Raw genomic sequence first — 15,709 nt, 5'->3', positions numbered from 1 at the left:
TGGGTAAAGTGGAGCCAGATGCGTAATTTCGGGGGATGCTCATGACCCCCCTGAGCCATAGGGCCGAGGAGAGGCTTGAATGAGCTCACTCCGCAGTTGCTTAGCTGTCATCATTGTTGCTTTGGACCCTCAAGCAAAGCAGGAAGTTGGAGATGGGTCTTGGCCTGAAAAATTGGAGAGTGAGCAGGGAACAAGACTCGGGTAGGAAGCTAGAGATGTCCACATTTAAGTGGCAGCAGAGAAGGAGGGGAAAAGAGCACCTTGAGAGGCAGGAGAAAGGTGAGGAGTAGAAGCAGACTTTCAAGGAAGTGAAGCGGTGAACCATGTCCAGTTGGGAAAAGATGTCAGTTAGAACAAGGATGGAGTGGCTGTGGTTTGGGCACAAGGAAGCCATCACTGAACTTTAAAGAAACAATTTGAGTGGTGTGTTGGAGGCAGAAGCTAGATCTTCCCCCCCCTTCCCCCCCGCCAGCGCTAGCTCCACACGGTGGGGCATGAGTTGATTCGCTACAACGTCTTTCGTGTGCCTGGAAGAATGCCCAGTGCAGGGTGCGGGGTGAGTGAGTGTTGAGGGGGATGAAGTGGGTGTTCAAATGACTACGGACTTCTTTTAAGAGGGTTGCCATATTTAGGGAAATGGTTATGATAAGTGGTCTTGTGAAGATGCTGGAAAGAGTTGTGTCTGTCAGAGGATCCCTGTTTTCTTTTTGAATGGCCAGCAGGAGTTGGAGAAGCCAGTCCTGACCAGGGATGGCTGTCGTGAGAGGAACTCTCCTGACCGGGTGTGGTTTTCTCCAGCAGCAACCAGGAGCACAGACCTGGACAGTAGGGTTGGTACTTGGTTGGGGTCTAGCAAGGATCATGGAGCAGGACCAGTGAGCAAGAGTGTTGAGTGGTGGCTCACAGATACTGAGGTTTGGGGCACTTAAAGAAGTGAGGGTGGAAGAGACGGTTTCTTGGGGCCTGTTTGAAGAATAGGTGATGAGAGAGGGCGGGACAGAAGAATGGAAAAAATCAGTGGTTTGATTGGAACAGAATAGTTTGTGTATCTTTATACTTTGTAGGTTTGAAAATTTTTATAATAAAAATAAAAGCTCAGAGTAGATGTGATGTTCCCATCACTCAGGTTTTGGTAATTACCTACCTGGTTTCAAATTTATACCTGCTCCATTTCCATTCACCACTGGTAAATTATTCTAAAGCAAATTCCAGACTTCATAATTTTCAACCATAAATATTTCAGTTTGTATCTCTAAAACATAAGGATTCTATTTTTAAATGTAACCACAGTAACATAATCGCACCTTAAAAAGTTGACAATACTGGGGCGCCTGGGTGGCTCAGTCTGTGAAGTGTCCAACTCTTCTCCGACTCTTGATTTCGGCTCAGGTCATGATTTCAGGGTGGTGGGATGGAGCCTTGTGTTGGACTCCAGCTGGGTGAGAGCCTGCTTGAGATTCTGTCTCTCCCTCTTCCTCTACACATTCTTGCATGCTCCTGCTCTCTCTCTTAAAAAAAATTGACAATAATACCTTAATGTTATCATATATCCCCAGTATTTCTGCATCTCTGATTGCCCCAAACACTTTTTTAAATAGTTGACTTGTTTAAAGAAGGATCCACTCATTGCATTCTTTATAAGCTTACCTGTAAGTTCCCCTCCCTCTTTTTCCATTATCGTTTATTAGTGAAGGAACTGTCTTTGTCCTTGTAGAGTTTCCCACATTCCGAATTTTGCTGGTTCCTTCCCTGTGATGGTGTTTAAAATCTTCTGTCCCTGTATGCCATCTGACCTACCAATTAGGCATCGCCTTCCAATCAGTAAGAATACTTCACAAAGGGGCACCTGGGTGGCTCAGTCATTAAGCGTCTGCTTTCGGCTCAGGTTGTGATCTCAAGGTCCTGGGATTGAGCCCTGCTCAGCGGGGAGCCTGCTTCTCCCTCTCCCACTCCCCCAGCTTGTGTTCCCTCTCTAGCTGTTTCTGTCAAATAAATAAGTAAGATTAAAAAAAAAAAAAGGAGTGCTTCACAGATAATAGCATGTGCTTTCAGGGACATGCAATGTGTCTGGTTGTCTATTTGTTGTGATGTTGGTGGCCATTCATGGTGGTTGATTGTCCAGGTCCACTGTTTCCTTAGAGATTTGCTGTTTAGTGTGTCTTTGATCTCTGTAGGTGGGGAACAGTTTCAGCACCAGCTCTAAGAAGTCTACAAAATATCCAGAGAGGGCTCATGAGCAGTCAGGCAGGAAACAGGCACCCACTGGGGCAGGGCCTGAGTTGTTGGAGGCGTGTGGGAGATCATGGTATGGGTCTCTAGATGATGGGCAGTGCCAATGCAGGACGGTGCGGACATTTCTGCAGAGGAAATAATTGATGTTCCCGCCAAGGCTTATGACCATCAGTTGTGGAGAAGGAGCTTAATGAATCCTCTGCATTCTGGGAAGGAGGGAGACATCCTGCTGACCATAAAGTCCCTGAGCCAGCCTGCTGATGTGGCTGTTACTGGCTGTGCTTCCTCCCCACTGGGAGCTCTGGGCTGGGGGGTATGGGGATGTCCTGGTGGATCCTGGCATGTCAGCTAGGAACCTTTTATCATCACTGGGAAGCCATTGCAGGTTGGGGGTAAGAGTATGGGGAACGCAGTGTAGTGCCTGGCTTCGGGATGTTCCAAGGTACCTGCGACACCACATGACCATAGGTGGGCTTGTCTTCTCCCACCACCTGCTTCTCTGCCTGGGGTTTCCGTGCCAGGAAGAGCTCCCCTGCCCTCTCAGGTCCCCAAGGCAGAAAACCTGAGTCATCTTGGAGTGTTCCTCTTTCTGCCCACATTTGTCATCCAGTCCTGTTCCTACCACCTCCTAAATGTCCCTGAATCCAAACTTCCTTTCTTTCGTCCTTGCCTCAGCTTTAGATCATGTTGTACTCATTTCTTGGCTCAGTTTTGGCTGTACCCTCTTTTTTTTTTTTTTTTTAAGTTTTATTTATTTATTTAGTTTTTTTTTTTAGTAATCCCTACACCCAACATGAAGCTCAAACTCACAAACCGGGAATCAAGAGTCACACTCTCTTCTGACTGAGCCAGCTAGGCACCCTGCAAATGTGGATTCTTAAACTTTAGTTCATTGTTATTATTAATCTGCTGTAGATGCTTCTGTAGTTGGGTTTCTTGTTAACGAGGCCTTGGAGAACCTTAGAATATTAATTTTCTGCTCATTTATGTTCATTATGAGTTTGTTTACGAAGTTCGTAGCATGTTAATTATATCATCTCTCTATATAATTAACATAGGAAAGCTTCTGTCCTTATTTCACCAAGAGCACCAAGTAAGATCAATTTAGATAAATGTATTTATTTTGATTGCCACATGTTATCCCTCTGGCAAGCTGCTTAGTACCGGGAAGTCTGTATGGCTTCTTAGACTTCCCCTCATTACATTGTGTGTGGGCTGGTTAAATGATAATCTGTGTTGTTTAAATTGTGGCAAAATACAGAGAACATGTAACATTATCTTATTCATGTTTTTTTTTGTAAGAGTTTATTTATTTAATTGAGAGAGAGCATAAGCAGGGGGAGGGGCAGAGGGAGAAGTATACTCCTCCCTGAGCAGGGAGCCCAGCGCAGAGCTTGATCCCAGGACCCTGGGATCATGACCTGAGCCAAAGGCAGACGCTTAACTGACTGAGCCACCCAGGCACCCCCATCGTATTCATTTTTAAGCATACAGTTGAGTATGAGTAGTGTTACGTACATTCACAGTGTTGGGCAACCAGTATGCAGAACTCTTTCTAATCTTGCAGAACTGAAACTCTGTACCCATTAAAGAACTCTGCATCCCCCTTGCCTTTTTAATATGGTATGAGTATGCGTTCATGTCAGTAAGTGTATTTATGCACTATTTTTATTTGATCGGTTTTTCGAAAGGATAGTAATCTTCGTGAAACAAAGTTCAAGTAACCTGACTATGGTATTCAGTAAAAACAGAAAGTCTCCCTATTGTGCCCAGCCTACCCATACCCTGTCCTAGAAGTAACCACCTTTCCCAGTTTCTATTCTCATGGTTTCTACGTATTGTTTAGTTTATGTTCCCTGGCATTGTTGTTCTTAGTTTTTTGCTAATATAAAAGCACTGAGATGAGTATCCTAACAGCTAAAACTTGAAGCACTTAATGAAAAATTTAAGCATTTTAATTATTTTAAGATACTCCCTGCAAGTAGTATTTCTGAGTCAAAGGACATACATTTTTTTAAGGTTTTTGATGCACACTCTCACATTCTGTGCAGAAGTGTTGTGCCATTTCTCTGTGCCACCAAAGGTATATGCCAGCATCAGGAAGGATTGTTTTAATAAATGAATTTTAGGACCCTAGGAACAAAGTTAACTGCCTCTTTGCTGAAACCCACCTCTTAACCGAAGTAATTGTTACTTCTGTCTCTCTCTTTCTTCCTAAAAGGTTCTCTTAAATGTTTTCTTGGAACCTTAAAAATGGAGATGACAGAAGTGACTGGTGTGTCGCTGAAACGTGGGTCTCATGCTGTCGAAGATAATGACAGTGTGGCCCCAGCTGAGGAGGCAAAAAGACAGAAGGTCTTGGACCACTGTCTGACCGCAGGTCAGGACGGGCTGGAGCACGTCTCTCCGCCCGGTGGCGTGCACGTGCCTGAGCCACCCGCAGCTGTAAGCGCCGGAGAGGGTGGAAAGAATTCTGATGTGCAGTTGGAAGAAGAGGAAGAGGAGGAAGAAGATGGCCTTTCTGAGGAGGGTGAGGAAGGGGAGGAAACTGAGAGTTTTGCAGACATGATGAAGCACGGCCTCACTGAACTTGACGTTGGCATCACCAAGTTTGTAAGTTCCCATCAGGGATTCTCAGGCATCTTGAAAGAAAGGTATGTTTCATTTACGTGTCACATTATTTTCCTTCTATTTGTTCTTTTCTCGAGAAAGAAATCAGCAATAGGTCTTCTATTTAGCTTTCTGTTCCCAAAGATTGTTTACTGGTGGTCACAAAGGACTAGGATGGAGGAGAGCTGCCTGAATAGGCACATGAAGCCATTTAAAGATAAAATGAGTAAATAAGAATAATTTTAGTGGCAGGCATGCCTTGCTCACATGTGAATGAGTGCTGTTCACTTCTTTAAGTTATTTTAAATGGTTTTAAGTTTTCTCTTCAATTGGTCTTCAAATCTTAAACTTAACTCCTTCACCTAAATGTGCCACATCTACAGTAGAAAGCAGGTAGTCTTTGGAGCCAGACGGATCTGGGTGTGAATGTGACTGCATTTACTTAACTCAGAGCCTCGGTAGCCTTGTCCAAAAAACGGGCCCTAATGCCACCTTGGGGTTCTTGAGAGGATTTTAAATAATGTGTGTAGAGTATTTAGCATAAAGGTAAGCTTCAGGTTGGTTCATGGTAGATTTATTGGGTTCTGATTTAATTAACCATGCCATATTTTATGATTCACTTTAGTATGGACTGTCTCTGTAACATTACTAAGCTTTAGTTTATGCGTTTCTCTGAAAGAGTATTCTAGAAGTTCAGAGGGTCTTTTCTTTACATTCTAATACAAAGCCAACTGTGGCTTAGAATTCAGTAAGAAATCAGAAGAAATAACTCCATATGAACTTTGTACTGAAGATTCTTTTTTTATTTTTTAATTTATTTTATTTTTAAGATTTTTTAAAAAATCCCTGCTGTGTACAATAGCAAGGCTTAATGTTGATAACCTTTCTCCTAAAATTAATAGGAAGCAAACTGTTAATGCTTTGAAAGTTTGTGTTTTCTTTTCATCAGATACTCCGACTTTGTTGTTCACGAAATAGGGAAAGATGGAAAGATCAGCCATTTGGATGACTTGTCTGTCCCAGTGGATGAGGAGGTAAGAGCAGCTCTCCAGCAAAAGTCACTTTCTGTGTAAAATAGCATTTTCTAGAGATCCTAGAGATAGCGATCTCTGACAGCTTTGAATTCTTTACGTGACTCCCTGGGGTCTCATCATTATTTTCAAGGATCCTTCAGAAGACGTATTTGCAGTTTTGACCGCCGAAGAAAAGCAGCGTTTAGAAGAGCTCCAGCTTTTTAAAAATAAGGAAACCAGTGTTGCCATTGAGGTAAATAGCACAAAAATGTATGGAAAGGTTTTTTAGGGTTTTGATTGCTTCTTTTTGGGTGAACATATCTAAGGGTTTATTAGAAAAATTACAGTTGTTAACAAAAGGATGACCTTGCTCTATTTGATCTAAAAGAGCATTACACTGAAAATGTTTTTTTCGGGGCACCTGGGTGGCTCAGTTGGTTAAGCGTCTGCCTTGGGCTCAGGTCATGATTCCAGTGACCTGGGATCAAGCCCCTTATCAGGCTTCTTGCTCAGCAGGGAGTTGCTTCTTACTCCCTCTCTGCCATTCCCCTCCTTGTGCTCTTTGGCACTCTCTGTCAAATAAATAAATAAAATCTTTAAAAAAAAAATAAAAATGTTTTTATCAGTGGCAGATAACCAGTATCTAGATAAACTATAGCCAAAAAAAGAAGCTATGTTTTTATTTTAAGAAAATTTTATATATGACCACAAATCAACAAAGAAATGTGTTGTTTGGAACCACAGAGTCGCCTTTCTGTCACATGGTGTCTGTAGCCAGAGGGCTGGGACAGCCTGACAAGGAGATGTGTGGCCTGATAGGGAGGCTGTGGCTCTGGCTGAGCCTCCTGCAGCCTCTGGCTCTCAGGTGGGTCTTTGAAGGGAGAGGAGTTGGGGAAAGAGAGAAGGGAAATTTTTTGCTCAACTTGAGTCTGCTTCTGCTGTTGAGGAAAAGAAGAGCTCAGCTACCAAATGGAATAGTGGATACCTTTTCAAAAGCTTTTGTTATGAAAATTTTATTCTTCTCAGTGCTGTCCAGTGGAATTATAATGTGAGCCATGTATTTAATTTTAAACCTTCTAAGAACTTAATAAGAGACAGGTGAAATTAATTTTAACTGTGTTTTATTTACCCTAGTACATTTAAAATATCATTTCAGGACACCTATGTGGCTTAGTCAGTTAAGCATCCGACTCGTGATTTCGGCTCAGGTCACGGTCTCGGGGTCGTTAGATCCAGCCCCAGACTGGGCTCTGCACTCAGCTGGGAGTCTGCTTGCGATTCTACCTCTCCTGTGCCCTTCCCCCCACACTTGGTCTCTCGCTCGCTGTCACACTTTCTCTGGAATAAATAAATCTTTAAAAAAATAAAAAAATATCATTTCAATTGGTAATATTTTTTTACAATTACAAATCAGATGTTTTACTTTTTTTTTTTCCTACTTAATGGGCAGGATCCAGTGTTCTTTTATGCTGGTAACATAGCTCGGCATGACTAGCCACATGTCAGGTGCTCGGTTGCCTCTGTCGCTCATGGCTGCCATATGGGACAGAGCAGCTCTAGGTGATAAGATTTTAAGAATCTTGTAGCACAAGATTTTTAGAATGTTAAGTTTATGTTAAATTCATTTTGTACCATAGTTTAATGACTTACTTGATTTGGGGTTGTCTAAAATTCCCCCTTCCATCACTCCCAGTTAACCAGAGTTTACCATAACTTTTCAGAATTCATTATCTGCACCCAATCCTCATCTCCTCTTCCTCTGCACCGAAATGTCCCAAAAGTGTGTTGTAATTTTGGGGTTCGTCAATTGCTGAATTTACCTATGGACAAAATCTTCAGCAGTGCCAAAGAGAAAACTAAGAATTGTTCTCGAGAGCAGTCCAGGAGGATGCTTCCGGTTTCTCTCGCTTACGTAATGCAGTGGTAGATCTTAACCCCATAATGTGCATTTTCCTGTGTGGATGACACAATTTACAGTCATCTACTGAAAGTTTTTACCTTTAAAGATGAACCCTGGGCAAATTTCCTTGTTTGTAAAATGAGGATGGACTTGCCGATTTTTGAAGTCTAAATACGTATTCGGTCATGTGCACAGTGTGATTCCAACTCAGTGTTCTCAGTAAATGCCGGATCTAGACTCATGTTTTGATATGAAAATGTCACGTGCCTGTAATTATAATGTAGTTTGTTTTCTTTTACGTTTTTAACTTTACAAAATATTATTAAGTTTAGCAAGTAGTTTCGTGTATCCTGTGTTTTTCAGCTTGCAGGTTGCAGTCCTTAGTGGATCATGGAATCAATTTAGTACGTCTTAACCAATATTTGTGTAAATGCAGAACGATAAAATAGAAAATAACTGCATTGTACACAGTAAGGATAAATACTGTTTGGTCAGATTTTTTTTAGATTTTTAGTAAGGCATATATACATACATATTTCTGGCTGTCGAATCCAGGTGAGAAATGTACTTCTTAGTGTGAGACACATTCAGAAATTGAACAACAGTTTCTTTTCTTTTCTTTTCTTTTCTTTTCTTTTCTTTTCTTTTCTTTTCAGGAGAGAACATGGGTGCAGCTGGTGGGGGTGGGGGGTGGCAGAGGGAGAGAGAGAATCCTAAGCAGACTCCACCCCCAGTGCAGAGCTGGAGCCCAACGTGGGGCTCGGTCCCATGACCCTGAGATCATGATCTGAGCCGAAATCAAGAGTCAAGTTGTGTAACCGACTGAGCCATCCAGGCGCCCCTGAACAATAGTTCTATAACTAATAAGTTTACATTTTCTAGATGTTGATTTTGTTTTGTATTGTGAACAAATGTGCTAGAACGTCATCAGTATAAAATAGGATTCATTGTGGGGCAGCTGTAGATTGGACTGTTCAAGGGAGTGGAGTTTCTGATCTCTCAAAAGGCCCAGCTTGCTGACATTGCTGTCTGTGAGCTCTGAGTCCCTGAGCAGAAGTGTCTGTGATGGGTGCCTCCGGAGTCACACCAGCCTGGATTTCACATGTGTCGCCGCTGTCCTCCAGCTGTGTGACCTGGGACACGTGCCTTTACTTCTCTCAGCCTTGTTTTCCTTCTCTCCAAGTAGGTATGGGGGTGGCATGGTAAGGAGATGATGGGGATTAAATAAGCCGATGACTGCAAAGTTCTTGGTACAGCGCCTGGCAGATGGTCCTGCTCAGTAAATAGGCTCTGAAGATGTGCAGCATTGCGAAGCTCTGAAAGATCCTGAAATCCTACGTGTGGACTTCTGTTACTTTGCACAGTTGATAACATGACTCGTGTTTTTACTGACTCATTAGTAATATTTCCCTGTTTGATGTTTGTTAAATCAGTAGTCACGTTATTTCTGTTTTTAATAGGTTATTGAGGACACCAAAGAGAAAAGAACCGTCATCCATCAAGCAATTAAATCTCTGTTTCCAGGATTAGAGACAAAAACGGAGGACAGGGAGGGGAAGAAATATATTGTAGCCTACCATGCAGCTGGGAAAAAGGCTCTGGCAAGTAAGTGTGTGAGTGACCTGGCACTACTTCTGTCCGGTGGTCATGGGTGGCATCCCACTCCTCCTGCTCTGTGCCCGTTCATGGTTAAGGGCTTCTTGGCTGTTAGGCAGGAAAGGATATTGATCGTGTCACTCCTTCAGAGAAGGTGAATAATAGCTTTCCCATTCACAGAGCAATCCTGCAGACTGCTTCTGGTAGGGGGCCCTAGGTCTCTTATGGGAGTCAAGACTTGCTGTAGTTACAGTGGTGCCTGGGAGGCAGTCCTAGGAATTTGATACGTTCCCTGAAGAGCAGAATGGGCTCAGCAGCAATTCAAGAAGAAAATGGAAGGATATTGCTCATTCTGTGTCTTAATGGAGGAAAGAAAGCTTTCAGATGAACCCAAAATCCCAGTGGCATATTTTCTGCAAAGTCCCTGTATTGGAAGAGCTGTGGTTTTCCAACCGTGAGTTTTTTCACTCATGCATTAAAAGCATGGACTATACAGGAAAGCACCCTTTCGCCCATGTTCATCTTTCGTTGTATATCATTCATTTGAAATGAGTGTGTCGTCAGTGAATCTCTTTGATATTTATGCTCTAATATGTTTTCTACAGCCATGAAAATTTCTACTTGCATATAACCTTAAGAAAAATTAGGTAATTTTTCTTCTTTTATCTGCCAAATCAGCAGGCAAAATTCTAATGAAAATGACGGGGAAAAAAGAGATTTCCTCACCCTCGTCCCCTACCCTTGATAGCTTTTATTAGGGAAGAGTTATTTCTAGATGTATTTGTCAGAGCAAAACGCCCAAAACTGTGTAACAAAAGACAATTCACGCTCTTCGTGCTTTGTCAGTATTCTCTTAGGTTAACTCTGTGAATGGATGAAGACTTAATTGTTTGTAACTATGATTCTAGTGAAATAAGGGCAGTATAAGAAAAATGGGAGCAGAAATAAGGTTTAGTGATGCCTGAAAAAAATAATATCGTCAGTTCAGTAAGTCTGGATAGTGACACAGAAATCCGAAATTTTGAGCAGGTGAGGAGGATAAGGTGGACATCGGAGGCCACTCCTCTGTGGATACTGCAAGAAAAATGAGATGATGTGTTCTGGAATGACTGAGGGCATGAGTTGTTAATTACTCCTCAAACCGCATACTAATGGTTTGGTTGTTGTACATTTCTCTGATGTCTGAGTCACAGTATAAAATAGTACTCCTGCCGAGGTTGTTCAGGAGCAGTAATCCCAGTGGAAAGTGATTTGAGTGATTTTTTTGCCTTCTCCCAAGATTGGCAGTTGGCTAGTAACTATCCTAGGTATAGAGAGGGTGCGGTGGTGCATTTAGTCTCAAGTCTCTCAAGGAGCCCAGGCTGAGGACGGCTGCTGGCAAGCTGTTCCTTGTAGAGAGGCAGTCCACGATGGTCACCCGCCCTCTTTCAAGGGCAAGGTCTTAATTCTGCTGAGTGTGGTCATGAGGAAGCAGATTGGCAAAACCCGTATTGTTTGGACTGGCTGCGGCTTGGAAATGATCTTTCTTTCTTAGAGGATGCCAGCTTTTGTGATCTGCAGGGTGTTAGGGCATTTATTTGCACATCACGGTGGCCCTTAGAGTTTTCCCACCCTTTCACCTTTAAGCGAGTGGTACCAGATCTCTCACGTTCTGTCTTTATCCACATTTTCTATGCTTAAGCCTCACCCACCTTCCTTTTTTTCGAAATAAAAAATTTCTTTACGATTTTTCGGGTGAGATGCTGAGCTCTGTAGGACATGAACCACCCTCCCGGTTTCCCTTGCACGTCTTCAGTAAAAGGAATTTCTCACGTTAGCAGGAAGCATGAGGGCAGGTCACATTGGATTGTTACTTGCATAGAGTTCTAAACCTCTTGGGCTTGAGGTGTTTTGGCATTTGGTCAAAGTGGACTAGAGGTCTGAGCCGTTCTCTCCCACCTCCTCATAATCCCAGACAGACACTGGAGAGCCCGTGTTCATCTCTTGCAGATCCACTCCCACCACTGAGAGTGCCTTAGTTAAACGCCATTGGAAAAGCCGGAGAGCCGGAATCCAGAGACTACTCTTCATGCCCCTGCACATAGAATCCAGTACCAATGACAGCTTATCCTTTTGGGCTACCTTGACTAGCATATGAATAAATTAGCTTTTAAAGCTTCATTACAAAACTAAGTTTATAGTGTTTTTAGAGCTCCTTTCCTGCCATACCCTGATATAAATTGTTACATGCGTGATCTAGGAGACTTGCAATATTCTCACCTAAACTTCTCTCAGCTAGAGCCATGCATCCTAAAACACAGGCATGGTGGATTCTAAATCATGGTGCCCAAACACCACAAATTACCAGCTGTTTTAGCTCCAATATTATGTTGTTAATCCAGTCGGATAGAGAGGGCACCTTGATTGACCTACCAAACCATACTTACGGTATTTTAATGAAAATAGCATATAATTATTCTAAGCCATGTAATCAGGTAAACTACTTTATATTTTCAGATAGAATGTATTCCAAATGCCTCTAAAAATACTTTTTAAAAAGACTTAAGTAAAAAAAAAAATTTTTTTTGACATGTAGAGGTTCCTGCATACTTTCTGAAATGAGTGGGTCCCAGCAGGGATACGCAGATCGAGGAATCCACAGACTCCAGAGGAAGGGCCAGACAGATAAAAAGGAAACTCCCCAGGACGGACTGGTGTTGTGGAATCCACAGGAAGAGAGAATGCCGATAATCAAAGTGCTTAGCATGGAAAATATTACAGATGGGTCCAGCAAGATAAGAACTCTGAAATATATCCCATCAGTTTTTAGCCACATAGATATCATTGGTGTGTTTGCCATAGCAGCTCTAGTGGAATAGGGTTTGAAACCACTTTACACCATAGGCTGAGAGGGAAGGCACTAATTACGGAATGCTGTTCGAAGAAGGTGTAAAGGGGGGCACCTGGCTGGCTCAGCCAGAGGAGCATGCGGCTCTTGGTCTCAGGGTCGTGAGTTTGAGCCCCACGTTGGGTGTAGAGATTACTTAAATAAATAAAGAAGCTTAAAAGAAGTAAGCTGTAAAGAGAGTGAGAAAGGAAAGCAACATGGTTGAGAGGGAGGCATAAGTTCAACTTTTGAAATGGAAGAGCCCCGGGCATATTAATACCCTAAAAGGGAAAGAGCCAGAAGTTCTGGGAGGAGAATGATAGTGTATGGAGCAGGATCCTGAGGAAGCTGGAAGGTCGGTGTGCAGGGATGCAATCCTGGAAATGGCCTTGAATAAGAAGGAAAGAATGTTCTGCATGCTACCCCATTGTGTCCTCTTTCTTGGGCTACATTTTTCCTTCCTTATTCATGACGATCTCTGTGCTCAGTACCTGAACCTTCCTGAATGTGGTTTCTTTTTCTCTGGTTTCTATTTCTACTGGACCGGTGCTGCCATATCAGACCATCAGAAGGTTGCTTCCTGTGATCTCAGCCTGAGAATTCTTTGCATTTACATTTTATATCAGAGTGTCTCAAAAAAGTCTGAAAGTTATTTTAAATTCTCTTAAATTATAAAGCTACATACATGCTATTTAGCATTTTAAGGATTTGGAGTTTTAGAAAGTCAAATCACCCAGAAGTTGAGACTCGTTGATTTTCCCTTATTCAAAATATTCCCAGTTAACTAATGCAGATGCTTACTATTTTGTATACTTAGTGCACTTAGAAAAAGAATCCTCGTATCTGTTATTGACAGAGGAGATAATTGTATGCATGCTCAGTGCTTGGATTTGCTAATAAAAGATGCATGCCTGTGAGCCAAAACTCATACTCGGTTGTCATGGTTTCTCTTAAGGTATAATAGCATTTAGTTTCTTAGCATTGAGGCTTCATTTATTTCTCGCCATTATAGTTGATTGGGAATGTTCCTGAGGGGGGTCATTAAGGACAGATAAAGTTCCACTTCATCAATTCTGATCACAAGTTTTTTTTAACTTTTCATTATGGACATTTTCAAACAGGCACACAGAGTGTTAAGTATATATTGAACCACTGTGTACCCACCAACTACCTTAAACATTATTAACATTCTGTTGTTTTTGTTTGATCTTTTCTACCCACTAATTTTTCTTGTGGAGTGTTTTAAGGAAAATTCTACACAGCACTTCATTTCACTCATGAATACTTCAGTATGTATTTAGCAGCTAAGGGCTAAAATCCCAAACCATTATCACATCCTACATGATGAACAATAATTTCTTAATATCTAATACCCAGTGCACATTCAGTTTTTCCCTAGTTGTCTCAAAAATGTCTTTTACAATAGGTAACTTGTCAATGATACAAAAAAGGTCTGAACATTGCATTAAATAGATAAGTTTCTTAAATCACCTCAAATCCCTTGTAATTTATCAGTTCAAGAACTGTTTTCTGTAATGATTTTTCAAATTTTTATTGAATAAAAAAATCTTTATAACTCAATTCAGGAAACTCATAAAACGTAGAAAAACACAAAACAAAACAATAATTACATGCAGTGTCACCACCAAAAGATAATCACAAGTAGCACTTTGTGAAAACAAATCTCTAGATGGGGAAGCATTTTGTATTAGGTGTTTTTTTTTTTAAGCTTTTATTTAGATTCCTGTTAACATGCAGTGTAATATTAGTGTCAGGTAGACAGCATACTGTATTCACTCGTAAACCCTATGCTGCGTCCTGTGGGTACAGACAGTGCGGCTTTGAGGATGAACTGACATGCCCTTGTGAGGGAGACAGGGAGGCTGGTACCTGTAGGTGAGTTCTCTCCTCGTTCACTGTTTGCCTCTGCGACATTCCATTGTTAATGTCTGAATGGCTGTTAACCCACCACATAACTACCAGGTGCTGTAACAGTCCTTGGTAGAAACTTTCCATGCGCTCATTTGCATGTTCACCTCTAAAGCACTTTAATATTATTATCAATTAAACATTGCTCTCTTGTGCTCTTTATGCTGTGCATTTGGACAGAGGTCAGAACTGCAGCAGGTAAGAGCATGTAGAGAAAATGAAATGCCAATGATTATTCTCCCAAGTGCTAAGTAGAAGACAATTTTGCTTAACTGTGGTGAGCTGGAAGGAAAGCCAAAAATAATCCTCTTATTCACAATTTTCTGAGGATGCGTTGCGAGGAATTCACACGAAGAGCCAAAGAAATCCTCATAATATGTTTGTTCTCCAGGACAGAAGAGAGTCACATTCATATTTATCAGGAAGGAGAAGCAGCCAGCTGAGCATACATGCTATGGCAGTTTTCCAAGATGATTTACTGATTCATTTGTTCTTTGCGTTGTAGCGTCAATCACTAACCTATCAAGAGTGCTTTTGTTTTGACAAAGCCAAGTGTACCAGCAGCTTCAGTACCGGACATTTCTTAATGTCTGAAGAGGGCAGATTCATGAGTTCATGCTAAAGAATTATTTTTAGGGACAAAGACAAAGGAACATTTTTAAAAGAAGACTCTAAGAATTGTATGAAATCTTTTTTCACAGTTTTCCTTTGATGGAGTTACAGAAATCAAGTGAATTAGGTGTGTTTAGATAACAGTTGCAGCTGGAATATTATTGTACAGTGTCTGGAAATGGGGTTGTGGCTTACATATTTTTCCCAAAATATGTTGATTTTTCAAAATCAAAGTTTAAATCTAAATCCTAATATATTTTTAAAAATATGTCTGTAGATGATAGTACAATTTAAATTTTCATTTAAGAGAACACTTTTAAAGGTTCTCCAAAGCCCAGACATGTTGGTCAGTTTTCAAAAAGTTGAACAATCAAAGTAACTTGTAGGTCAGAAGTTCATGTTGAAAGTTAACATTTAACCTGGCTTAATTTTTAGAGTTTCTTTTTCCCCAAGGATAATGACCATTACATTTTGAAAGCCAGCCGCTCTGTCAGGTAAACATTTGTAAACCACCTAGGATTAACTCAACTTTTGTGAAGGAAGCGGCCTTTGGAAAACTTGAACCTGTCACCGAGGCAACTCCTCACAAGCTTTATCCCCATCCTTTCTGAGGCATCCAGCGTGCATGTGTGAACTCCCGGCTTGAGGTTGAGGCAAGGCTTATAGATGCCAACTGGAGTGCTGTTTCCCTCTGGACCGCGTGTGTTCTAGAAAGCCAGTACCCACCTAGAAGACACGTGCTTGTGAAGTCAACGCCACTGGGGAGCAGTGGACCCCTCTGTGTGAGGGTTGCTCTGTGTGAGGATTGCTGGTTAGTCTTACTCATTTGTCACACAGCCTGCCTTTCAGCTTTTGATTGTGACTATGGACAGATCATGTTGAGTCTCCAATCACAGGAAGTGTAATACCTGTAGCCCACACAGCTGTAACCACTTAACCTGTGTTTCTTGT

The 15,709-nt window shown here is 41.7% G+C and overlaps 1 protein-coding gene across 1 annotated transcript in view; it reads left to right on the top strand.

The window, feature by feature from the left end:
- Nucleotides 1-15,709, top strand: part of PUS7 (pseudouridine synthase 7) — a 52,596-nt gene that overhangs the window by 3,686 nt on the left and 33,201 nt on the right. The window contains exons 2-5 of the mRNA XM_040644364.1: nucleotides 4,454-4,886; nucleotides 5,792-5,876; nucleotides 6,007-6,108; nucleotides 9,216-9,360. Of these exons, the coding sequence (XP_040500298.1) occupies nucleotides 4,454-4,886; nucleotides 5,792-5,876; nucleotides 6,007-6,108; nucleotides 9,216-9,360 (765 nt within the window). The remainder of the gene's footprint in view (nucleotides 1-4,453; nucleotides 4,887-5,791; nucleotides 5,877-6,006; nucleotides 6,109-9,215; nucleotides 9,361-15,709) is intronic.

Source organism: Ursus maritimus, unplaced genomic scaffold, assembly GCF_017311325.1.
Source record: "Ursus maritimus isolate PB19 unplaced genomic scaffold, ASM1731132v1 scaffold_3, whole genome shotgun sequence".
In the NCBI taxonomy this organism is placed as follows: domain Eukaryota; kingdom Metazoa; phylum Chordata; class Mammalia; order Carnivora; family Ursidae; genus Ursus; species Ursus maritimus.
This window is presented reverse-complemented; position numbering and strand designations above follow the sequence as displayed.